The sequence below is a fragment of the Physeter macrocephalus genome, unplaced genomic scaffold (assembly GCF_002837175.3).
Source record: "Physeter macrocephalus isolate SW-GA unplaced genomic scaffold, ASM283717v5 random_25, whole genome shotgun sequence".
Taxonomy (NCBI): Eukaryota; Metazoa; Chordata; class Mammalia; order Artiodactyla; family Physeteridae; genus Physeter; species Physeter macrocephalus.
In genome coordinates this window covers 70,327-93,739 of record NW_021145308.1, presented here as the reverse complement: position 1 = coordinate 93,739, position 23,413 = coordinate 70,327, and the positions used below count along the sequence as shown (strand labels likewise).

The 23,413-nt window shown below is 52.1% G+C and overlaps 2 protein-coding genes across 5 annotated transcripts; both read left to right on the top strand.

The window, feature by feature from the left end:
* The first annotated feature begins 235 nt into the window (after positions 1-235).
* GANAB (glucosidase II alpha subunit) lies at positions 236-16,455 on the top strand. 2 transcript variants are annotated; one of them, XM_007109947.3, is made up of 25 exons: positions 236-297; positions 2,957-3,061; positions 3,212-3,320; positions 3,565-3,692; positions 7,648-7,827; positions 8,304-8,369; positions 9,180-9,249; positions 9,424-9,511; positions 9,599-9,695; positions 9,946-10,126; positions 10,712-10,865; positions 11,073-11,308; positions 11,391-11,517; positions 11,619-11,698; positions 11,936-12,079; positions 12,177-12,273; positions 12,553-12,654; positions 12,829-13,072; positions 13,945-14,009; positions 14,204-14,280; positions 14,390-14,464; positions 14,642-14,755; positions 14,879-14,991; positions 15,134-15,234; positions 15,353-16,455. In XM_007109947.3, the coding sequence occupies exons 1-25, from the start codon at positions 260-262 to the stop codon at positions 15,460-15,462; spliced, it is 2,901 nt and encodes a 966-aa protein (XP_007110009.1). In that variant the 5' UTR covers positions 236-259; the 3' UTR covers positions 15,463-16,455. The 2 variants fall into 2 exon arrangements, with proteins under 2 accessions (XP_007110009.1, XP_007110010.1); XM_007109948.3 differs by lacking the exon at positions 8,304-8,369.
* Positions 16,456-18,896: 2,441 nt separating this feature from the next.
* Positions 18,897-23,374, top strand: B3GAT3 (beta-1,3-glucuronyltransferase 3). Of its 3 annotated transcripts, none has more exons than XM_028483368.1 (5): positions 18,897-19,018; positions 20,188-20,323; positions 21,653-22,013; positions 22,183-22,473; positions 22,875-23,374. In XM_028483368.1, the coding sequence occupies exons 1-5, from the start codon at positions 18,937-18,939 to the stop codon at positions 22,971-22,973; spliced, it is 969 nt and encodes a 322-aa protein (XP_028339169.1). In that variant the 5' UTR covers positions 18,897-18,936; the 3' UTR covers positions 22,974-23,374. The 3 variants fall into 3 exon arrangements, with proteins under 3 accessions (XP_028339169.1, XP_028339168.1, XP_023988866.1); XM_028483367.1 differs by having other exon boundaries at positions 20,185-20,323; XM_024133098.2 differs by having other exon boundaries at positions 20,149-20,323.
* The last annotated feature ends 39 nt before the right edge of the window (positions 23,375-23,413 follow it).

The window sequence follows — 23,413 nt, the reverse complement described above, 5'->3', positions numbered from 1 at the left end:
TCCAGTGCCTCTGTCTGATGCGGAGAGCCGGCAGATTCGGACAGCACCTGGCTCTGAACAATCCCGCCCCCTTCCTCAAGCCCCGCCCCGGCCCCGCCCCCGCGAGCATTTAGGGTACGCTCTCGGCCAATGGGACAGACGTCAGGCTTCAGTGTGGCCCGGCCAATCAGGAAGCCGGAAGGGGCGGGCGCTAAGATACGTGGCTCAACGCGCGCTGGGGGAGGGGAAGCTCCGGGTCAAGGAGCAAACCCGGCACAAGATGGCGGCAGTAGCGGCTGTGGCGGCGCGTAGGAGGCGGTGAGGAGCCCGGATCCCGGGGGCGCGCCGGGGACGCCCCCAGACCCCCAAATCCCGTATCTCTCCTTCCTGTATGTTCTCCTGAGACTCCGCCACCCCCAGCCTCGTGCGGACTCTTTGTCTCTCTGGAGGCGGCCTCAGGTGCCCCCAGCCTCCTCGCCGCGTCGGGGGGCCCTTGTTTCTGGGGCTCTCCGCTCCGGCCCGGTGGCTCTAGAAGGCCGCAGCCTTGCGTTCTTCTTGGGCTTGATCGCTCTCAGCCGCCGCCCTCCCCTGGCGGCTTGCGGCGGTTAACGCTGCCGCCTCTTTCCTGCAATGCGCGGTGCCATCGGGGCAGAGGACGAGATGCGGCCCGGCCTCCGGGAATGCAGCCTGCTGCCCTGCGGCCCCTGAGCCGCGCTGGAAGCACCGCGGCCGGCAGTCTTGCTTCCACTGCCCTTCTCGCCCTCCCCTCGAGAGCCCCGGACCCTGCCCTGCCCTTGTCTTCACGTGGACACCAGCCCTGGCTTGTTTGGTGTCCACGGTCGTTGGGCACGGCTGGGGCAGGATCCCGTAAGTTCACAGTCGACCTGGATGATGTTGCTCAAACACAACAGTGGTTTGTTCTGCATTTATATTGCTGAAAAGACGGTTCGAAACAGTCATCAGCGCCACAGAGTGTTTACCAGGACCTAACGGATGTATCGGGGTGGGAGAGGCACGTACTGTCGGCAGCGGTGAAAAAAGCGTGGATTGTAAATTCGACTCCAGAAGCCTGTGACCTGAAACAATAAATGGGTGCACCTTTCCCTGCGACTCATTCCTGACCTTGGCTTGTGACCACCTTTTGCCCAGGGGCGTTCAAGGCATTCCTGAGTTCTTAGGGCCTTCCAACAGGTCACATCTGAAAAATCTTTCAGAAATCCTATCCCCATTGGCGTCTCTCCAAACCCATTCTGTAGATTGTGCAAGTAGGACTCCACAGAGAGTATTTAATTCACTGTACTTCTGATTACTGCTGCTTTGGGCTGGTGGACATGGGGTCGGTTGCTCAGGGTGTCCGCTGCAGTCACTCCTCAGGACCTGGGCCACATGCCTTGCTTTTGAGTTTTCTGGTAGCATTTCTTCTGCTTGTTTTGCTACTACGTGTTCCTGCTTGACCTATTAAACCACAAAGCCTGGTGTTTTCCTCATCTTTCTGTGTGGCCTGGCTTGCCTAGCACATTCTTCTGGAACTGGAGGGCTTACTGTGTTCTGTGATCTCCTTTCTAGTGATTTTCTTTACCTTTGGCTTTCAAGCAGGTACTGAGGATATGCTGGATACAATGTGTTTGTAGGCCCTGCTCTTTGGTTACCCTGTTAGCAGGTAGCAAAGTTTTAGTGCTGAGGAGAAGTGTGTGTTTTTGTTTATTTTCCCTTATTTGGAACCCTTTCTCAGAGTGTGCTCCTAATCAGCCACTGGGAGAGCATGTGTAAACTGCAGAGTCCCTGGGACCCGGGAATCTTCATTTAGTAAGCACTGCACGTAACTCTTAACAGACGCTAAAGTGTGGGAATCCCTATTTAGGATTTACTCAGAATGGATGAATAGATCCGTAACAAACTAACTTGTTCAGATAAGCCTGTTAGTCCCTTGTCTGTCATTTGATAGCAAGTTGGGGAAGTGACAAGTTTGTGGTAACCTTGGTGTGATGGCCCTCAATGAGGCAGGCCCTGCTGGTGGTTAGTGCAATGTGCTGTACATCATGAAGTACCTGGGCCCTGGAGTTAGGCAGAGCTGAGCTCACCAGTGTCACCTCGTACTGGCTGTTAAATCTTGGATGAATTATTGAACCTTTTATGCCTCAGCTTTCCCATCTGGGAAAAATCCTAATCCTACATTCACCAAGAAAACAGTGAAAGAAAGGGAAAAGAGTTACTAGTCTGTGTAAAGAATTGGTTCTGAACACTGGTTGCCTATTGGAATTGTTTAGGGGACTTTAAAATCTGATGCCCAGGTCCCACTTCAGGCCAATTAGATTGAAATCTCAGGGTGAGACCTGGGCATAGACACTACTGAAAACAGCAGGGAGAGTTGAAAACTAGTATAAGACAGTTAGCCAGGCCCCCGGGTGCATATTAGGACTCAATACAGGTTAGCTATTATCCTTTTCAAGCTTAGATGGTGATAGTGGTGACTTACGTCAAATATATAGCAGTGGAGATCAGAGGAGCAGGATGCCTAGGGTGTTAGGGATGTTAGGACCCTAGGAACCTGTGACCAGCAGGCTAGCTGAGGGTACATCTTGAACTTTTTCACTGTAGGTCCCCCCAGTGTCTTGCCAATGAAAAGGCATGGCTTACTTTGTTTCTCTGTTCCACACATATGGTACCACCAGTTCCCCTGGCGCTGGCTGTTACTGTTCCTTTCCTCTGAGAGGCTGATGTAACCTGAGTCAATACCAGGCCTCTGAAGGCCAAGGATCCTTTGTCCACTTCCTCTGCCTTTTGAAGGAAAGGTGTGCGTGAGTCAAATCCTCAGGCCTGACGCTTAACCCCTGTCCACTCTGCCTTGTTTTCTGTTTAATGGGACTCTGTTTTTCTCCCCTTTTAGGGTTGTGGTGGGAAGAGGCCTTTACCTCAGGAGGTGGGGCCCTTTCTGACCCTGTGCTGATCGTGCCCTCTTTGTCCTTTTCCCCCCTAGGTCTTGGACTGGTTTGGTACTGGCTTGTTTAGGGGTCTGCCTGGGAATTACCCTTGCTGTGGATAGAAGCAACTTTAAGACCTGCGAAGAGAGTTCCTTCTGCAAGTATGATATTTCTGGGAGATCAGAACAGAAAAGTAGGGTAATGTGGGAGGTGGCTGTGGCAGATGAGGTAGCCTGGGGCACGGCAGCTGGTAGAAGGACTTAGGGGCCTTGGGGAACCCTCCCCCGTTCTCAATCATTTCACATTGGCAGGAGGCAACGAAGCATACGGCCAGGCCATTCTCCATACCGAGCCTTGCTGGACTCTCTGCAGCTTGGTCCTGATGCCCTCACAGTCCATCTGATCAACGAAGTCACTAAGGTGAGGGGAGAAAAGGAAGAGTCTGGTGGGGGTGGAGAAATGGCTAAGGGGTAATTCGGGAAGGGCAAACCTATAGCCAACATCCTGTGCCATCTAACCTTGGGACTTTTACTTTGTGAGGATTTCAGATCCCTTAGGCAAAGGGCTAGAAAGGAGGAGACCCCCTCGGGAGAGAAATGGGTTCAGAGGGCATTTCCTGGTATAGCCCTTTCCTTTCTCCAGACCCAGACCTCTGCCTCCACAGGTGTTGCTTGTGCTGGAGCTCCAGGGGCTTCGAAAGAACATGACTCGGATCAGAATTGATGAACTAGAGCCCCGGCGGCCCCGATACCGTGTGCCAGATGTGTTGGTGGCTGATCCCCCCACAGCTGGGTAAATTTTTCCTGAGAAACATATCCATCTCCATGGCCCTTTTCTCCTTCCTCATGAACCTTTATTTGGCAGCTGACTTTCTCTTCCACATTGGGATAATAGCTGAATAGCACCCGGCCGCTCTCCTTAGCCTTCCCTCATCTGTTCCTCTGTTTCACTTGTTTTCTCAACTGATCGATTGATTGATTGGCCGAGCTGCTTGGCTTGCGGGATCTTAGTTCCCCAACCAGGGATTGAACCTGCACCCTCGGCAGGGAAAGCACAGGGTATTAATCACTGGACTGCCAGGGAATTCCCTCACTTGTTTCCTCTTTCACCCTTTATCTTCATTCAGTCAGCAAAGAAATACTGCTTGCTCTTCTGTGCCAGGCCTGGCCTAGGTGCTGGAGATACAAGAGGGAGTCAGCAAGGCCATGGAGCTCGCCTTCCAGGAATACAGTGTCTCTGTGGTTGGTTCCTCCCTTCCCGTCCTGTCCCCCGTCTTGTCTCGTCTGTTTCTTTCTTCTCTTTCTTTTTTTTCTCTTTTCTTTCTCCCCTTCCTTCCTTCCTCCCTCCCTTCCTTCTCTCTTTCCCTTCCTCCGTCCTCAATTTCTCCTCAGATATTCAGGATAGGATTATTCAAATACTCGGGTCATGACACATCGTCGTCATTATTCCACGCATGGCTCTCTATTAAGTATTTAACTTAGAAAATAACATGATAAACCCTTCACCTAACCCAAACATATACATCTCACTATCCTGTACCCCTGACTCCTTCAGAGTTGATTGTTATTCTGAAGTTTATTGTTCCCTTGTTTTTTTGTTCTCACAGTTATATCACGGGTACGTATATATATATATACACACTACGTACATTTGCCTAAGCAATAAATTATGTGATTTTGTTTTTGAGTTTTATAGGGAAAGTATCATAGTCAATGTGGTCTTTTGGGATTTCCTTTTTTCACTTAACTGGATTTAACTTTGTTGCATGTAGCTTCAGAAACTCATTTTTACTGCTGTATCATATTATGTTACATGAATATATCCCGATTTACTTTTGCATTTCTGTGTTGATGGGCATTTGGGTTGTTTCCAGTGTTGGCGTGAACATTCTTGTCCATGTCTCCTGTCTCCCTGTGCAGGAGTTTCTCTTGGGTGCATAGCTAAGAGAAGAACTGCAGAGTTGTAGAATATGGAAATCATCAACTTTCCAAGATAAAGCCTAAGTGGCTTACCAATTTACACTTCCACCAGCAATGTATAAGAGGCTTATTGAACTGCATCTTCTCCAACCCTTGGTACTATTGGACTTAATTCTTGTCAGTGGAATGGCTGTAGGATGATACCATGTGGTGGTCTTGGCTTGCTTGTCTTTCCCAGTTTATTACTGATACTGAGCATGTCTTCATATATTTATCTGTCATTCTGGTTTACCATCTGTGAAATGGAAGTTCACTGCTCTGCTCATTTTTCTGTTATGTTGTTTGTCGTCCCTGATTGGTAGAAATTCATTAGTCTTGATACCAGTTCTTTATTACTTACGTGTATTGCAGCTATTTTTTCCCAGATTGTAGCTTATTTTTTTACTTTTCTAAAGGTGTCTTGAAAATAAAGATTTTTAAATTTTATTTTATTTTATTTTATTTTATTTTTTTTTTTTTTTGCGGTACGCGGGCCTCTCACTGTTGTGGTCTCTCCCATTGCGGAGCACAGGCTCCGGACACGCAGGCTCAGCGGCCATGGCTCACGGGCCCAGCCGCTCCGCGGCATGTGGGATCTTCCCGCACCGGGGCACGAACCCGCGTCCGCTGCGTCGGCAGGCAGACTCTCAACCACTGCGCCACCAGGGAAGCCCTAAATTTTATTTATTTATTTATTTTTTTTTTTGCGGTATGCAGGCCTCCCACCGCCGTGGCCGTTCCCGCTGCGGAGCACAGGCTCCGGACGCGCAGGCCCAGCGGCCATGGCTCATGGGCCCAGCCGCTCTGCGGCATGTGGGATTCTCCCGGACCGGGACACGAACCCGTGCCCCCCTCATCGGCAGGCGGACTCCCAACCACTGCGCCACCAGGGAAGCCCTAATTTTATTTTTTTTTAAATTTTTATTTATTTATTTTTGGCTGCATTGGGTCTTCTGTTGCTGCGTGCAGGCTACTCTTCGTTGCAGTGCACGGACTTCTCTTCATGGGGCACAGGCTCTAGGTGTGCAGGCTCAGTAGTTGTGGCTCGAGGGCTTAGTTGCTCCTCGGCCTGTGGGATCTTCCCAGACCAAGGATCGAACACGTGTCCGCGCAACCACTGCGCCACCAGGGAAGCCCCGGCAGGCGGATTCTTAACCACTGCGCCACCAGGGAAGTCCCAACGATTTTTTAATTTTAGAATAGTTTTAGATTTATAGGAAAGTTTCAAGAATATTATGAGAGTTCCTGTATACCCTGTACTCCTGTTTTCCCGTTAACATTATTGTGGTATATTTGTCATGCATAATGAATTAATATCATTATTGTTAACTAAAGTTCATATTTTTTCTTCTTTTTATTCCTTTTTTAAAGTTTTTATCTTTTTAAATTTTATTTATTTATTTATTTTGGCTGCATTGGGTCTTCGTTGCTGCACACAGGCTTTCTCTAGTTGCGGCGAGCAGGGGCTACTCTTCGTTGCGGTGCACGGGCTTCTCATTGCGGTGGCTTCTCTTATTGCGGAGCACGGGCTCTAGGCTCACGGGCTTCAGTAGTTGTGGCGCTCTGGCTCAATAGTTGTGGCGCACGAGCTTAGCTGCTCCAAGGCGTGTGGGATCTTCCCAGACCGGGGATCAAACCCGTGTCCCCTGCGTTGGCAGGTGGATTCTTAACCACTGCGCCACCATTTCATTTTTTTTTATTGAAGTGTAGTTGATGTACAATATTACGTAAGTTATGGGTGTACAATATAGTGATTCACAATTTTTAAAGGTCGTACTCCATTTTAGTAGCTATTATAAAATATCGGCTACGTTCCTTGTGTTGTACGATATATCCTTGTAGCTTAAAGTCCATATTTTATTCAGATTTTCTTAGTTTTTTTGTTATTTATTTATTTACTTATGGCTGCATCGGGTCTTCATCGCTGCGTGCGGGCTTTCTCTAGTTGCGGCAAGCGGGCTTCTCATTGCAGTGGCTTCTTTTGTTGTGGAGCATGGGCTTTAGGCGCGTGGGCTTTCAGTAGTTGTGGCGCACGGGCTTAGTTGCCCCGCAGCATGTGGGATCTTCCTGGATCAGGGATTGAATCTGAGTCCCCTGTATTGGCAGGCGGATTCTTAACCACTACGCCACCAGGGAAATCCCAGATTTCCTTAGTTTTTAACCTAATGTCCTTCTTCTGCTTCACGATCCCATGCAGGATACTGTTTTATATTTAGTTGTCATGTCTCCTGAGGCTCCTCTAGACTGGGACAGCTCCTCAAGACTTTTCTTGTTTTTGATTACCCTTAAGGTATCTTTCAATAAATAGAAATTCTGAATTTTATGTTGTCAGGTAGATAAGTCTCTTACCTTTTGGTGTTAGTGTTTTCTAAGTTGTGTTTAAATAATCCTTCTCTACCTCAGAGTCAGAAAAATATTTTTAACTATTTTCTTCTAAAGATTTTACTTTAAAATTTTAAGTCATAATCTGTCTGGAGTTGATATTTGTACCTGGTATGAGGTAGGAATGTGATACCATTTCTTTTCTATACAGAAAATGTGTTTTTCCACTCTGTTATTGAATAGTCCTCCTGACCTCGCTGAACTGCCATGCCGTCTGTTACGTTTCAACATTCTAAGATGCTTGGGTCTGTTTCCAGGCTCTTTATTTGATTCCTTTGGTCAACTTCTCTGTCCCTGTACTGTTACCACACTGCCTGTATAGCTGTTAGCAGGTCCCCCGTCTTCTAAGTGTCATGACTACTCCTGGCACTTTGCACTTCCTATATCCCTTTTGATCTCTTTCCCAGGCTTTCTGTCTCCGGCCGGGATGACAACAGCGTGGAGCTAACCATGGCTGAGGGACCCTATAAAATCATCTTGACGGCACGGCCGTTCCGCCTCGACCTGCTGGAGGCCCGCAGCCTTCTGCTCAGTGTCAATGCCCGAGGACTCTTCAATTTTGAGCGCCAGAGGGCTCCCAGGGTCTCGTGAGTACAGGGGTCAGCAGTGAAGGGGACCCAGTGTGAAGGAACCTAGGGGTGTTGTAGGGTCTGGCACTGGGTCCCTGGGAGGAGACAGGGTGCTAGTAGAGCCAGGTCGGGGCTGGGGGCTGGGAGAAGCTGACCATCAGGGAGGGTAGGAAGCAGACCTGGGTCGAAGTTTTCTCCATTTCCCGTACAGACCAGGAGGCAGTCACTTTTGTCCGTGAGCTGTACCCTGGGCACCTCCTCCCTGAGAGGTCTGACCGGGTCTGCCTTTCCCTCTTCCCCCTCTCACACCATCACATTTCCCAGATTTATTTTCTTCCTTTTTTTGGTTTTGTTTTGTTTTGTTTTTTGTTTTTAATTTCTTCCCCTACCCCATCTCTGGAAGTGTGTCGACTGAAACTCACTTTTATGTTTCTGTTTTTGTGTTGGTTTTGTGCCTCCTTCTCCCCTTCCCTCCCCGTCTCCTCCTGCCCCAGTTTCTCGGATAAACTTAGTGTCACGCTCGGTAGCATTTGGGATAAGATCAAGAACCTTTTCTCTAGGTAAATCCATGACCACTGGTACTGTATCTGTTCCTCTGCCCTTACCCGCCCTTCACTCTGGTCCCCAGGGAAGGTGCCCCAGACCCTTCCGTACCCTGTCCTTCACTCACCTCTTTTTCCCCAGCTATATGGTCTCTGGTTCCTGTTCCCCATTTCCCTGGCTAGGAGCCCCCTGGGAGAAGGAAGATGAAATGTTGCATATCCTTGAGGAATGTAGGGAGCTTCTTGCTTTGCCAAGGGGTGGAGAGATGCTGCCTGTTGCTGGGGTTCTTGCCTCTCAGCTGGCGTGCACTGAGGCTCTGGGCAGAGCTGCTTGCCAGCTGCCCTTGAAAGCATCCTTTGGCAGAACCTCTTGTTTGAGTCCCTGTGTAGAGGCTTGACCATGGTTATGACTCACTTGCCTTTGCAAAACCCTGTGTCACTCCAAGAGGCTGAGGCCCAGTGAGGGAAGTTGGGGCCAGAGTCTCTTGGTAGAGGCAGCAGGGCTAGGACTGGCATCCCGAACCCAGGCCCTTGAACCTGTCTGCCTGTCTCTTCTGGAATGGTGGCAGAGGCTGGTGGTTTGGGCCTGTGTTTGGAAGGCACCTCTTGGTGGCATTTACTTCTCATTTCCCTTTCTCATTTCTCTCCCTGTCCTTTGCACACTTATCTGCTCAGTGGGGGTCCGTTTCCAAGCTTTAACATTCAGTCCCTTCCTCCATTGCCTTCGTTCCTTTGGACCCTTGGCTCTCTATTCCCTCACCCCTCCTTCCACTAGCCCCTCGTCCCTGCCCCCTCTGGATTGGAGCAGACAGCTCTCCTACCTTCCAGGCAAGGATCAAAAGACCCAGCTGAGGGCGATGGGGCCCAGCCCGAGGAAGCACCTGGGGATGGTGACAAGGCAAGTTGGTGGGGGTGGGTGGTTGGAGCACAGGGCTGGCTGGGAGGTTGGACGGGAAAGGCCCACAAGAAATTTGAGCTTAGTCTTGCCATCACGGATGGGATTTACAAAATGGGCAAGGGAGGAGAGAGGACCTGGTGTGTGATTGAGTAGTGGTCTGCTTTCTCCTTCCAGCCAGACGAGACCCAGGGGAAGGCAGAGCAAGATGAGCCAGGAGCCTGGGAAGAGACATTTAAAACTCACACTGACAGCAAGCCCTATGGTGAGGGGCTGGGAGAGCCTTGGGCAGGGGGACAGGGAGTCCTTGCCAAGCAGAAGCTCTGGAGCTCATCTTTTGCTTTTCTTCCAGGCCCCACGTCTGTGAGTTTGGACTTCTCTCTGCCAGGCATGGAGCATGTGTATGGGATTCCCGAGCATGCAGACAACCTGAGGCTGAAAGTCACTGAGTGAGTTCTACAGTGACATCAGGATATGGGGAGGAGGGACGGGGTCAGAAGTCAGGGCTGTGGGAGATGTGCATACAGATTAGACACTCCAGACAAGCGTGGCTCACTTCCTGTGCCAGAGAACCTTTGGCCATCAGAAAATTCTGCTTTGAGAAAGGGCAGAGGGGCCAGTTTTTATCCCTCATTTGTGTCTATGGGGCTGGGGCTGTGCGTGCCACGGCCCGGGGCCAGTCTGTCTGTCTGCCTGCAGGGGTGGGGAGCCATATCGCCTCTACAATTTGGACGTGTTCCAGTATGAGCTGTACAACCGCATGGCCCTGTATGGGTCTGTGCCTGTGCTCTTAGCACACAGCCCCCATCGGGACCTGGGCATCTTCTGGCTCAACGCCGCAGAGACCTGGGTTGACATATCCTCCAACACTGCAGGCAAGGTGAGAGCACAGGCATGGGGGGCAATAAGGGAGGGAATCGTCAGGCCTCGAGACAAATGGGTGTGTTAGGGGCATTTGCTTTGAAGAGGCTGGTAGGGTGGCCTATTTGGATACCTGTTTGGGGACTGGGTGAGAGACAGGCCCTGGGCCTTGTGAGCAGCGTATGCGTTCCCCAGACACTCCCAGAAGACACAGACTCATGGGGAAGGTATTTCCTTTTCTGCATTTATTAATACGTTTGTTATTGAGTACGCGTTAGGAGCTAGACCCTTTTCTAGGTGCTGGGGATATATTGCTCACTGAGTTAGGAAAGGAGGAAGACAGAGATTAAACAGGTAACAGAGGGAAGACGAGTTCAGTGGTGGTAAGTTCTAAGAAAGAAATGCAGCGGTCATGTGATGGGCATGGGCAGTGCTGCTTATGATGGGGCCCAGGGAAGCCTCACTGAGGAGGTGACGTTTAATCTCAGCCCGAAGTGACTCAAGGAGCCAGCTGTGTGAGGACTCTGAGGAGAGCACCGCCGCTTTGTCTTTGGGTTGGGTAGCAAGAGGGTGGTGTCAGACCTCTCTCTGGTCCCCTCTGCAGACCCTGTTCGGGAAGATGCTGGACTACCTGCAGGGGTCTGGGGAGACCCCACAGACAGATGTTCGCTGGATATCGGAGAGTGGCATCATCGATGTCTTCCTGCTACTTGGGCCGTCTGTCTTTGATGTCTTCCGGCAGTACGCTAGTCTCACAGGTACGCGGTGTCCCTACTGTGTCAGCCTGCAGCCTCCCTTTTTGGTCCTTGTCTTCTCGAGAGGGATGACTGCATTTTCAGAAATCCTGTGCCTTGGCCTGTTCTCTAGCCCTGTGCCCTTTCATCGCCCTCAATTTCTGGGCATCCGCATTGGCCCCAGGTTGAGCCTGACCCCATTGTGACCCCCATCCCTCACTGAACCTGCAGGGACCCAGGTATTGCCCCCGCTCTTCTCCCTCGGCTACCACCAGAGCCGCTGGAACTATCGGGATGAGGCTGACGTTCTGGAAGTCGATCAGGGCTTCGATGATCACAACCTGCCTTGCGATGTCATCTGGCTGGACATTGAGCATGCTGATGGCAAGCGGTATTTCACCTGGGACCCCAGCCGTTTCCCCCAGCCCCTCACCATGCTTGAGCATTTGGCCTCCAAGAGGCGGAAGGTAAGAGGGCCGCAGCCATGGTTGGTTTTCTCAGGCATGATAGCCCCGGAGAACTCTGACCACCCATGTTCCGTGCCCCCAGCTGGTGGCCATCGTGGACCCCCACATCAAGGTGGACCCTGGCTACCGCGTACACGAAGAGTTGCAGAACCTGGGTCTGTACGTTAAAACCCGGGATGGCTCTGACTACGAAGGCTGGTGCTGGCCAGGTAGGTGGGCCCGGAATTGAAGGAGGCTATTGGGAGACCAGGGAGCTAGAGTGGAGGCTATTTTGCCCCTCGGGTTGAAAGCCATCCTTGATTTCTTCTAGGTGCAGCTGGTTACCCTGATTTCACCAATCCCAAGATGAGGGCCTGGTGGGCTAACATGTTTCGCTTTGACAATTATGAGGTATGGCAGCCCCTCCCCAACCTGCCTCTGTCATTCCCACTCTACCTCTTGGAATCAGTCATTCTCTGCCTGCTAGCCCTGCTATGGTTGGTTGCTCATAAGATATCAGGGGGCCTTGATGATCCTGGGAGGGCCCTGAGAAATGCATCTTTCTGGATTCCTAGGAGCTGCTCTGACACTGTTGGTCTTCTTCCTCCCCTATGTCGTCTGTCCCCATTTTCTGCCTTGTGTCCTCAGGGCTCATCTCCCAACCTCTATGTCTGGAATGACATGAATGAACCGTCCGTGTTCAATGGTCCTGAGGTCACCATGCTCAAGGATGCCCAGCATTATGGGGGCTGGGAGCACCGAGACGTGCATAACATCTATGGCCTCTACGTGGTAAGGGACTGAGAGAGGAGAGACCAAGGGCCGAGGACGTGCACCGACGACAGCTGGCTTTTGCTCCTCACTGCCCTTCTTTCCTGTTCCCACGCAGCACATGGCGACTGCTGATGGGCTGGTGCTGCGCTCTGGGGGCATAGAACGCCCCTTTGTCCTGAGCAGGGCTTTCTTCGCTGGCTCCCAGCGCTTTGGTAAGATTTGGAGAATAAAGCCGTGGCAGAGGGACCTGGGCCTGGTTCTTGGAGAAGTCTGTCCATCCTCTGAGAGTTACGTACTTCCTTCCAGCTGTTCACTAAAAGCGAGGCAGGGAGTGGGAGGGCCAGTCCCTGTTGAAGTGCTCTTGTGGACTCCGCCATCTTCAGCAGGACTCTGGGGGCCCCAGAGGAGATGTGGCAGGTTAGAGAGGTCAGCTTTATAAAAGGCTGAGCCCCTTCACTGTTTGCAAGCTCCCTCCCTCTTTTCTTCCTCAGGAGCCGTGTGGACTGGCGACAATGCTGCCGAGTGGGACCATTTGAAGATCTCTATTCCTATGTGTCTCAGCTTGGGGCTGGTGGGACTTTCCTTCTGTGGAGGTGAGAGGGAGAGGAACTTGGAGCCTTGCTTTGGTGGGAGAGGGGCAAGGTAGAGGGCATAAAACCTAGGCCTGAGCAGAGAACTGACAGTCCACGGTGGGGCCTTGGGGGCTCCTTAGCCAGCAGCCCTCCTTCACCCTCTTTTCCAACCGGTTTCCTCCCTCCCCTCTCTAGCGGATGTGGGCGGCTTCTTCAAAAATCCAGAGCCAGAGCTGCTTGTGCGCTGGTACCAGATGGGTGCCTACCAGCCATTCTTCCGGGCACATGCCCATTTGGACACTGGTCGGCGAGAGCCGTGGTTGTTACCGTCTCAGTACCATGACCTAATCCGAGACGCCTTGGGTCAGCGATACTCCCTGCTGCCCTTCTGGTACACCCTCTTCTATCAGGCCCATCGTGAAGGGATTCCTATCATGAGGTGAGGCATTCAGTTGGGTCTGTGTAGAGTGGACTGAGATGGCTGGGAGACTGGGTTCCATCTCTGGGCCTCTTTCTTCATTCGCCAGGGCCTTGTAAAGGAGGGAATTCTGACTGCAAGGTCAAGAGTAAGAAGAGACCAGTGGGGAGATGAAGAGCAGTAAACGTTACTGAGTGCTTATGACATGACACGCATTACTCATCACTATCCCCAGAGCCAGAAACAAGTCAGACAAGTGTCCTACCCTTGTGGAACTTACATTCTTGGGAGGAAGACAGAGAGACATGTAAACAAATATGGAAATAGGAAAACTGCCAAAACTGCCAAGCTTTTTGAAAAAAATAGAACAGGGTAACGGAGTTGAGTTCCACAAACAGGCCACGTAAAGATGAGCCCTGACCGATGAGTAAGACAGACTTTTGTGATGCAGAGGAAGAATGTTCCAAGCAGGGGAGACTGCAAGTGCAAATATTATGAAATGGAAATGGGTTTGTTGTGTTCAAGGAGTAGGAACAAACCAGTGTGTCTCAGGGGTAAAGAACCAGAGGGAGAGGTAGATGAGGTGGAGTGGAAAATTCAACTTGAACTGGAGGGCTTTTCAGGCCAGGACAATGAAGTGGCCGCTGGGAGGTAGCTATGCAGAGCAGTTTCCAGAGGGAGCAGGGTGGGAGGAGGCAGGGAGACGGGTTAGGAAGTTAAATGGCTAGACCAAGGTTAGAGTGCATAGCTGAGTCCTTAAGCCTGCTGGTCTGTCTGGCTGCCAGCTCGCGGGTCTTTCCCCTGTGCTGTTCTTTTTGCCAGTGCCTGGGGTAGCATCTTTGACTTCTGCCAAACAGCAAGTGTCTTCCTTTCTTGTCCTGCTTCCTTCCTAGGCCCTTGTGGGTGCATTATCCTCAGGATGTGACCACCTTCAGTATAGATGATCAGTTCCTGCTTGGTGAGAAACAAGGGGGACAGTTAGTGGTGGGTTGGGATAGGGCTGAGAAGAAGCAAGCACTGTGAGAGATGTGTCTGTGGATGTGCAGGGAGGGAGGAGTGAACGAGGCCAGGGCTGCAAGGGGCTGGGTGCTCTAGGGCTCCCTCTTTGGGAACTGATCTCCCCAGTTCAGAGTTGATTCTGCTGTGTCTTAGGGGATGCATTGCTGGTTCACCCTGTATCAGACTCTGAGGCTCATGGCGTGCAGGTCTATCTGCCTGGCCAAGGGGAGGTGAGTTAAGGAAGGGTGTGGTGGGGAAAGGTGGTGGAGGTCAGAGAGGGTAAATAGAGTGAGGGTCCTCTGTGCAGTGAGTGACCGAGTAGATCTTCTCTACCCACAGGTGTGGTATGATGTTCATAGCTACCAGAAGCATCATGGTCCCCAGACCCTGTATCTGCCTGTAACTCTAAGCAGTGTGAGTATGCCTGGCCCAGCTGCCAGCTCCGTCGGCCTGTAGGTTTCCAGAAGGGGAGAGAGTGTATGTTTCGGAGTCCAGTTCCTAAGGGGACACAGATATGCACGAGCAAAAGATATTGCAGGGCCCAGGGTTGAACAACAGGGCTGCTTCATCCCAGCACTGCTCTTGCCCTAGATCCCTGTGTTCCAGCGTGGAGGGACAATTGTGCCCCGATGGATGCGAGTGCGGCGTTCTTCAGACTGCATGAAGGATGACCCCATCACTCTTTTCGTTGCACTCAGCCTCCAGGTGAGCGCATAGGCAGGGAGCTTCCTCAACCATCTGCCTACCTTCCTAGGATTCAGTCCCCTGGGGATGTGCCCCTCACTCCCTCTTGGGCTCAGGCTCTCGCCTATCCCACTTCCTGCTCAGGGTACGGCCCAAGGAGAGCTCTTTCTAGATGATGGGCACACGTTCAACTATCAGACTCGCCATGAGTTCCTGCTGCGTCGATTCTCATTCTCTGGCAACACCCTTGTCTCCAGGTAAGGAGGTACCCTTTCTTCCTCGGCAGCCTCTGGGATGTTTACAGCTCACTGTGCTCTTACATCATGGCCTTGCTCTGCTCTCCTCCGTTCTGCTCTGACAGTTTTTTTCCTGATGGGTATCCGTTTTTGCTTCCTCCAGCTCAGCAGACCCCAAAGGCCACTTTGAGACACCAATTTGGATTGAGCGGGTGGTGATAATAGGAGCTGGAAAGCCAGCAACCGTGGTACTCCAGACAAAAGGTGAGTGATCTGGCCCCCAGGTGGGGAAAGAGGAGAAGCAGGGGCAGGGTTGGGGACCCCCTGCCTATAGGAAAGTAGTTGCTGTTGACTCTGGCACTCTTTCTCTTTCCTCCACCAGGATCTCCTGAAAGCCGCCTGTCCTTCCAGCATGACCCTGAGACCTCTGTGTTGACCCTGCGCAAGCCTGGCGTCAGTGTGGTATCCGACTGGAGTATTCGCCTGCGATAACCCAGGGGATGTTGGGGTGGGGTGTGATGGTCATGATAGTTACTCTTCCTTCTGCCCTGGAGTTTGACCTTCCCCAGACTTCACCTTTCTTATCTCAAGATCCACATTCTGCCAACATCTGGGCAGGATGAGAGGGCTTTCCCTGGGCTCTGAATTCATTTTGTGATCTCCTGACCTCTCCCACCCCCTTGACACCACATCTCCCTTCATCCCCAAATATTCTGTTGCTCTGACTGGAGCACATTCACCTGTGAAGACCTGGGGACCACAGGGCCCTTGCTTTCCCTTCTCTTTTCTTTCTTCTGGGGGCCCTGAATCTCCTCCATACCCTCTCCATTCATATCTCTTGTGTGTTGATGCCATTTCTTGGAAGAAGATGAGGGCAGTGAGCTTTAGGGCTCCTTTTCTCCTTCCCCTTCCCTCCCCACCAAACTGTTCTCCCTCCTTTTATTTCTTCCTCCTGGCTCTTCTCTATCAGGCCTCCCCTTTTTATGCCCCATTGATGCACTGGGTCCACCCCTTACCCTGATAAGGGATGAATGGATCAAAGGAGTGAGGTTGCGGGCAAACATCCTCTTCCCTGGCATCCCAGCCTTTCCTCTCCCTGCTTCTATCTAGAGCAGCTGCGGTTCTGACAGGGGCAGTTCTACCTCCCCTGTCCCTTGGGGGAAAGAAGTTTCCACTCCTTAAGAGGGGATGAGCGAGACTTCTTTTGCCTCCTAAAATTTTGTCCCCTTGAGGGGCATTCCAGATGGAGAAATCAGTTGTGGTTTCATCGAATCATGGTCACCTGTATTTATTGCTGGGGGAAGGCTGAGGGTGGGGGAGATGATCATGTGCGCTCAGGGTTGGCCCAGGGCCCTGGGTGGGGGGTGGGGGAGGACTAACTGGGGACGATGGGGAATGTTTGTGGGAATTTTTTTTACTTCCTTCTGGCCCCCAGCTGTGACAGGTTTTGATAAAAGGAGAAACAATAAAGAGAGAAACCATAAATAACTGTTGGCGTCTGGATTCCAGTTCTGGCCTGAACCACAGAGCCCTAAAAGCCTGAGGACCTGACATTTTCATTTAGCTTCAGCATAAGCCTCATTGGTTGAGCAAAAGGAGTGAGTGCAAGCCTCCTTCAGCTTGCTTGATGCCACTTTTTTTTTTTAATTAATTAATTTATTTTTGGCTGCATTGGGTCCTCGTTGCTGCACGCGGGCTTTCTCTAGCTGCGGCGAGTGGGGGCTACTCTTTGTTGCGGTGCGCGGGCTTCTCATTGAGGTGGCTTCTCTTTGTTGCGGAGCGTGGGCTCTAGGCGCATGGACTTCAGTAGTTGTGGTACGTGGGCTCTGTAGTTGTGGCTCGCAGGCTCTGGAGCGCAGGCTCAGTAGTTGCGCGTGGGCTTAGTTGCTCTGTGGCATGTGGGATCTTCCTGGACTAGGGCTGGAACCCATGACCCCTGCATTGGCAGGCGGATTCTTAACCACTGCGCCACAGGGAAGTCCCTGATGCCAGTATTTTCATAGAGGAGCCCAGCAAGGTCATCAGATTTTAGTAGGCCTAGTTAATAGTGGTGACCAGAGCTAATGGGGTCCCTCTTGAATAGAAATAGCTATATGTCAGATGTTCTCATACTAAAGACTGCTTCTCTTTAGCTAGCAGCATTTTTAAAAATTTCCTGGGCTTCCCTGGTGGCGCAGTGGTTGAGAGTCCGCCTGCCAATGCAGGGGACACGGGTTCGTGCCCCGGTCCGTGAAGATCCCACATGCCGCGGAGCGGCTGGGCCCGTGAGCCATGGCCGCTGAGCCTGCGCGTCCAGAGCCTGTGCTCCGCAACGGGAGAGGCCACAACAGTGAGAGGCCCGCGTACCAAAAAAAAAAAAAAAAATTTCCCATTGTTTTAGTGACAGGAAATAGTTTCCTCCATTTTGTAGACTGACCACAAGTCTTTGAGATTATTTTAACAAGAAACTAGGTTTGTTTGTTTGGAAAAATTACTGCTCAGGATGGTTTATGCCTGTGAGGAGTTAGGGGATGTGTTCATGGAATTCCTCAGCTTGAGAAATATTTCGAGGGGCTTCCTGGGTGGTGCAGTGGTTAAGAATCTGCCTGCCAGTGCAGGGGACACGGGTTCGAGCCCTGGTCCGGGAAGGTCCCACATGCCGCGGAGCAACTAATAAGCCCGTGAGCCACAACTACTGAGCCTGCACTCTAGAGCCTGTGAGCCACAACTACTGAGCCCGTGTGCCACAACTACTGAAGCCCGCGTGCCTAGAGCCCATGCTCTACAACGAGAGAAGCCACTGCAATGAGAAGCCCACGCGCCGCAATGAAGAGTAGGCCCCGCTGGCCGCAGCTAGAGACAGCCTACGGGCAGCAACGAAGACCAGATGCAGCCAAAAATAAATAAATTTATTAAAAAAGAAATTTCCAGTTAATTCCCTGGGAGACAGCTCATTGCCTTGGCATTTTACCCCCACCCCTACTGTCACCTGTTTCAATGTGGGTCAGAGGAGACAGTACAGCTCCTGGAGTCAGGTATCTAGAAGGGACATAGAAAATCGTACAATGGGAATTATATGCTTTGGCGCAATTTTAGTTACTTATCTGTAAAATGGGGACAATACCTATCTCTTAACAAAAGTGGACCAAGATACTGTGACAACCCTGAAGAAGAGCAGTTTGCTCCTGAACTACTGCCAGATATGCTGGAAAAACCCTATGGATATAAACTCTTCATCCCAGAAAGGGACCTGATTCCAAGTCATACTAGAAATTCAAAAAAAAAAAAAAATTCCAAGAAATATTAGAATATAAGAGGTTGATTAATGAAATATCAAAAATACCCCTTTACTATTTTTTGGTTTAATTTATTAGATTACTATGTATTTTTTGCATTTTTGCCAAGAGTATCTTGTTAAATATCAAAATTCTGCAACATCAATTTTTAGAGTGATAATCTAAATTGTATTAAAATTATAATCAAAGGATTATAGTGAGGATTGTATGAGACACCCAGGGCACAGGCTTGGCACATGATAGGCCCTAGATTTCACTCATTCATGTAACAAGTATGTATTGAGCTACTGTTACTACCTGCAGTGACTAATGGATGAATGAATGACTATAAGGAGAAAATCTGCGCAGAGGGACTAGAGATCAAGGGGAGGGTCCCAAAGCCACTCCCAAGTACCCTACCTGGCTTCTGGCCGCCGGCCGCGCGCGCTTGATACGCCGGATGTGACGTCACCCACTACCGTGGTTCCCAGAACTAGGCGGTGGGAGCGGAAATTAACCCGGAGGGAGGGAGTGTGCAGACTGACCGGAAGTGGGCCGCGACGTTTGCTGCCAGCTCCAGCTCCTGGGAGCAGGTCGGGAGGAGGGCGGGACAAGGGGCGGGGCCGCTGCAGGGGCGGGGCTTGCGGGCTGGGGGCGGGGACCTTCGTGCCTGCAGGACCCCGCCTGCCCAGGCGCCGGCGGTGGCGCGGCCATGAAGCTGAAGCTGAAGAACGTGTTCCTCGCCTACTTCCTGGTGTCGATCGCCGGCCTCCTCTACGCGCTGGTGCAGCTCGGTGAGCGGGGCGGGGCGGGGGTGCGGCGGGTCGGCCCGAGGGCACCCGCCGCCGAGCATCCCGCCCTGGGGATGAACCCCTGCGCAGACCCCATTCATCCGGATCGGCCCTCCGACAGCCCTCTGCGGCCGCCGGGCGCACTCCCCTCTCTAGAACGCACCGCGGCTGCCCGCCGCACCTCGGTTGAAATCAGACTCCTTCTCAGAGCCTGCAAGGCCCCGCATGATCCTGCCTCGGTTTGCCTCTCTAACTCCATTTCCTAACCCTCTCGCTCGCTCTGCTCCGGCCACTCTGGCTTCATGACAGTTTCTTGAAAACCCCACGCTCATTGCTTCCAAGCACTTAACCTGTCCCCGCTGCCTGTGGTGCTCTTCTCCCAGCTCTTTCCCAGCTGCCTCTTTCTCATCCTTCAGGTTTCAGCTCCCATGTCACCGCCTCACAGGCCTTCCTTGACCACCTTAGCTAAAGTAACTCTTCTTAATCTGGATTCTCTTTAAGTCTCTATCCTATTTTCCTTCATGGCCCTTACCACAGTTTCTAATAATTTTATTAATTTGTTTCTTTGCTTAGTGTCCAGCTCCTCCACTAAACTGAAACCTCCATGAGGGCAGGGACCATGTCTGTTTGGCTTCCTGCTGCATCCCAGGCACCTAAGGCAGTGCCTCCCAGGAGGAGCATTCAATAAATATTTATCCAATGATGAAATCAATGAATTTAATGAGTCTTTGATCACACAGCCAGCGGAACAGATTGAACCCTGCCTGTTATGCAGGGATTTAGAGACTGGGCCACTGCATGATCCTCAGGTGTTCGAAAGACTGTCCTGTTTTTAGGAGATCAACTTGTTATCTTTATGGTTCCAGAAGGCAGAATGAGGACCAGCAGGTAGAAAGGATGGAGGCAGATAATCAGCTCAATAGCCAAATGAAAACTGTAATGGATGGACTTGTTAAAGTCGGAGACGGACTGCTAATTGAGGCAGTGAGCTCCCCACCACCCAAGGCGTAGAAAAGCTGTTAGAGAAGTTGTAAAGAGAGCCCTGCACTGACTAGTTGAACAAAAGGTTATGGCCCTTTGGGATGCTGAACATACTGTGGTTCTCTGCCCCCATCCCTGCTTCCTGGGACCAGGCCAGCCATGTGACTGCCTCTCTCCCCTGCGGGCAGCAGCAGAACAGCTTCGGCAGAAGGATCTGAGGATTTCCCAGCTGCAAGCCGATCTCCGCCGCCCACCCCCTGCCCCTGCCCAGCCCCCTGAACCTGAGGCTCTGCCTACTATCTATGTTGTTACCCCCACCTATGCCAGGTATGGGCTGTGATGCACCCAAGATCTGCATGGACCAAGAGGCTGGGGTCGATGATGAGTTTCGGGAGGCGCTGGGCCAGGGGATGTTCCTCAAGCTAAGGCATGCCTTATGACAGGCTAAATGAACGACATCATTACTCAAAGATTTGTGGGAAAATGTTTTTCTATTAAAATAGACAGGGACGTGCTGTGAAGTAGAATACAATATTCCTGAGAAATTTTAAGATAGAACAATAAAGTTGCAAAGAAATTCTGAACTTGCCAGTGAGTTCGCTCTCTCTCTTTAGGGAGCCTTTGGTGAGAAAGTTTGGGAACCCCTTGACTAAATCGAAGTAGAAAAGGACTTGGCCCTGCAGTCATACGGGGGTCTAGAAATAGTTACACCAGCTATTATTTGCGGTGTGTTTACTCTCTGCCCCACACTGTGCTAAGTGTGTTCCTTTTTTTTTTTTTTTTTTTTTTTAAATAAAACGTAGCGTTATTAGTGATACCAACCAACTGGGGAATGTGGTTTTGAATCTAGCCCAAAGGGCTGCTGACATCTGCCTGGAATCAGATGGCTGACCCACCTACGCCAGGGCATCTCTAGACCCTCTCCACCTCCCTACACACACCATCAAGCCTGGTGGGGGCAGGCCCATCTGAAGGGTAAAGAAGCCTGCAAGAGACTGGGCCCCTCCCTTCCCAGTTTCTTGTCTAAACTTGGATAAATCTTCATCCCCTGGAGAGGAATGAACCAAAGGGCTCCTTTAAACCCTTCTACCTGGAAATCCAAGCATAGGTGGCAAAGAACATGGTCCTACTGGTATTCTAAAATGTCATGATCTTATTTAATCTTTAAAACAACATTGTTGTACAGTACTGTTATTTTAAAGCCAAGGAAACTGAGGCTTGGGGAGATGGAGCCATCTCCCCAGATGTCTCAGCTAATAAGTTACAAAACTGGCGTTCAAACCCAGATCTGATTTCAAAGGCTGTGCCCTTAATTTATAGTCAGAGCCCTGGGGTTGAGGTGAGTGACAGACATGGACATTAAGAACAGGGCAGGTGAGTCAATTCCCTGGCGGTCCAGTGGTTAGGACTCAGCGCTTCCACTGCGGTGGGCATGGGTTCCATCCCTGGTCAGGGAACTAAGATCCTGCAAGCTGAGTGGCTCGGTCAAAAAACAAAACAAGACAAAGAAAAGAACAGGGAGTTTGGGTGCTGGTCGGGGAAAGGTCACAGTGGGGGTGGTGGGGTGCTAGGAGTGGCCCAGGAGAAGCCATATGTACCCTCTGGAGTGGGCAAATGGTGCCTACCCCTCTCCCTCCTGCATCTTTCCCCCTGCAGGCTGGTGCAGAAGGCGGAGCTGGTGCGGCTGTCCCAGACCCTAAGCCTGGTGCCCCGGTTGCACTGGCTGCTGGTAGAGGATGCTGAGGGCCCCACCCCGTTGGTCTCAGGGCTGCTGGCGGCCTCTGGCCTCCTCTTCACACACCTGGCCGTCCTCACCCCCAAGGCCCAGCGGCTCCGGGAGGGCGAGCCAGGCTGGGTTCGGCCCCGAGGTGTGGAGCAACGGAACAGGGCCCTGGACTGGCTCCGGAGCAGAGGGGGCGCTGTGGCGGGAGAGAAGGATCCACCGCCACCAGGCACCCGGGGAGTCGTGTACTTTGCTGATGATGACAACACGTACAGCCGGGAACTCTTTGAGGAGGTGAGCACTGAGATGGGGCTGGGGACACAGGCCAGGGGGGCCCGCTTCATCTTTTTCCCTAGGTGAGGAGTGGGGAGCGGTGGGGCAGAGTGACTCAAGTGGTCCTTCCTGCCGCTCCCGTTCCTCTGGGCCACCTCCTGTCTGTCTCTTCTTTCCTGACTTCTGTTAGATGCGCTGGACCCGTGCAGTCTCCGTGTGGCCAGTGGGGCTGGTGGGCGGCCTGCGATTCGAGGGCCCTCGCGTACAGGATGGCCGGGTTGTGGGCTTCCACACGGCGTGGGAGCCCAACAGGCCCTTCCCGGTGGATATGGCGGGGTTTGCTGTCTCCCTGCCCTTGCTGTTGGCTAAACCCAACGCCCGGTTCGATGGTACTGCTGCTCGGGGCCACCTGGAGAGCAGTCTCCTGAGCCACCTTGTAGATCCCAAGGACCTGGAGCCGCGGGCTGCCAACTGCACTCGGGTAAGGGGGTGGAGGTGGGCACAGAAATCTGACTGTGGGATGGACGGGTGATGGGAGAAGTGGAATGAGGCCCTGGGGAGTAGGATCAAGGATGGGTGTTTGAACAGGGAGAGACCCTCCTGGGCTCAGATTCAACCTTGCTTGCTCTCCTGAAGAGGAAGCTGGGAGGCAGGGAAGGAAAGTGGTCTTCCTGCCACTCTGTCTCCTGGCACCCGTGTGACACAGAGAGGGTAAGGGATTAAGCCCCATTTTAGAGGCACTAGAGCCTCCCCCCACCCACCCTTCATACTTGGCAGCCAACCTGGTGTGTGTCGAGGGGGTTGGAGAATCCGTTCTACACTGAGTGCCCCAGAGGCTTGGCTGTGGCTGGGCCCGGCTCTAACTGAAACCTCTCGGGACAGGTTCTGGTGTGGCATACGCGGACAGAGAAGCCCAAGATGAAGCAGGAGGAGCAGCTACAGCGCCAGGGCCGAGGCTCAGACCCAGCTGTCGAGGTGTGATGGCGGCCCTACACTGCCCACCACCACATCAGACACAGATCTGGGGGACTGGATCCCTGGCCTGCCCAGGATGTGGTTTTCCAAGTCCTGACCCCGCGGAGCCAGGGGCGGCCCTTCTGCCCCTTCAACCCCACGGCGTGGCCCAGCTGCTTCTCCCCTCCCCCAGCCTGCCTTGTGGCACTGCCCACAGGCTAGGGACAAGCGGCCCTTGTGTTGAGCCAGATGGGCCCTGTCTGGGGCGGAGCAGAAAACAGAGTCTCGGGAGGGAGGGCGGCTGAGTGACTGGATAACTTATTGGGGCTGGGCATGCACTGGGGGGCTGGAGGAGCTGGGCTGGACCCTCCCCACCTGAGCATGCTGACCCCCTCCCCCCACCAACCTCCAGAATAAAAACTCTCAACGTGGAGGGGCTTCTGTTTTCCTTCACTTCCCATGTCAGG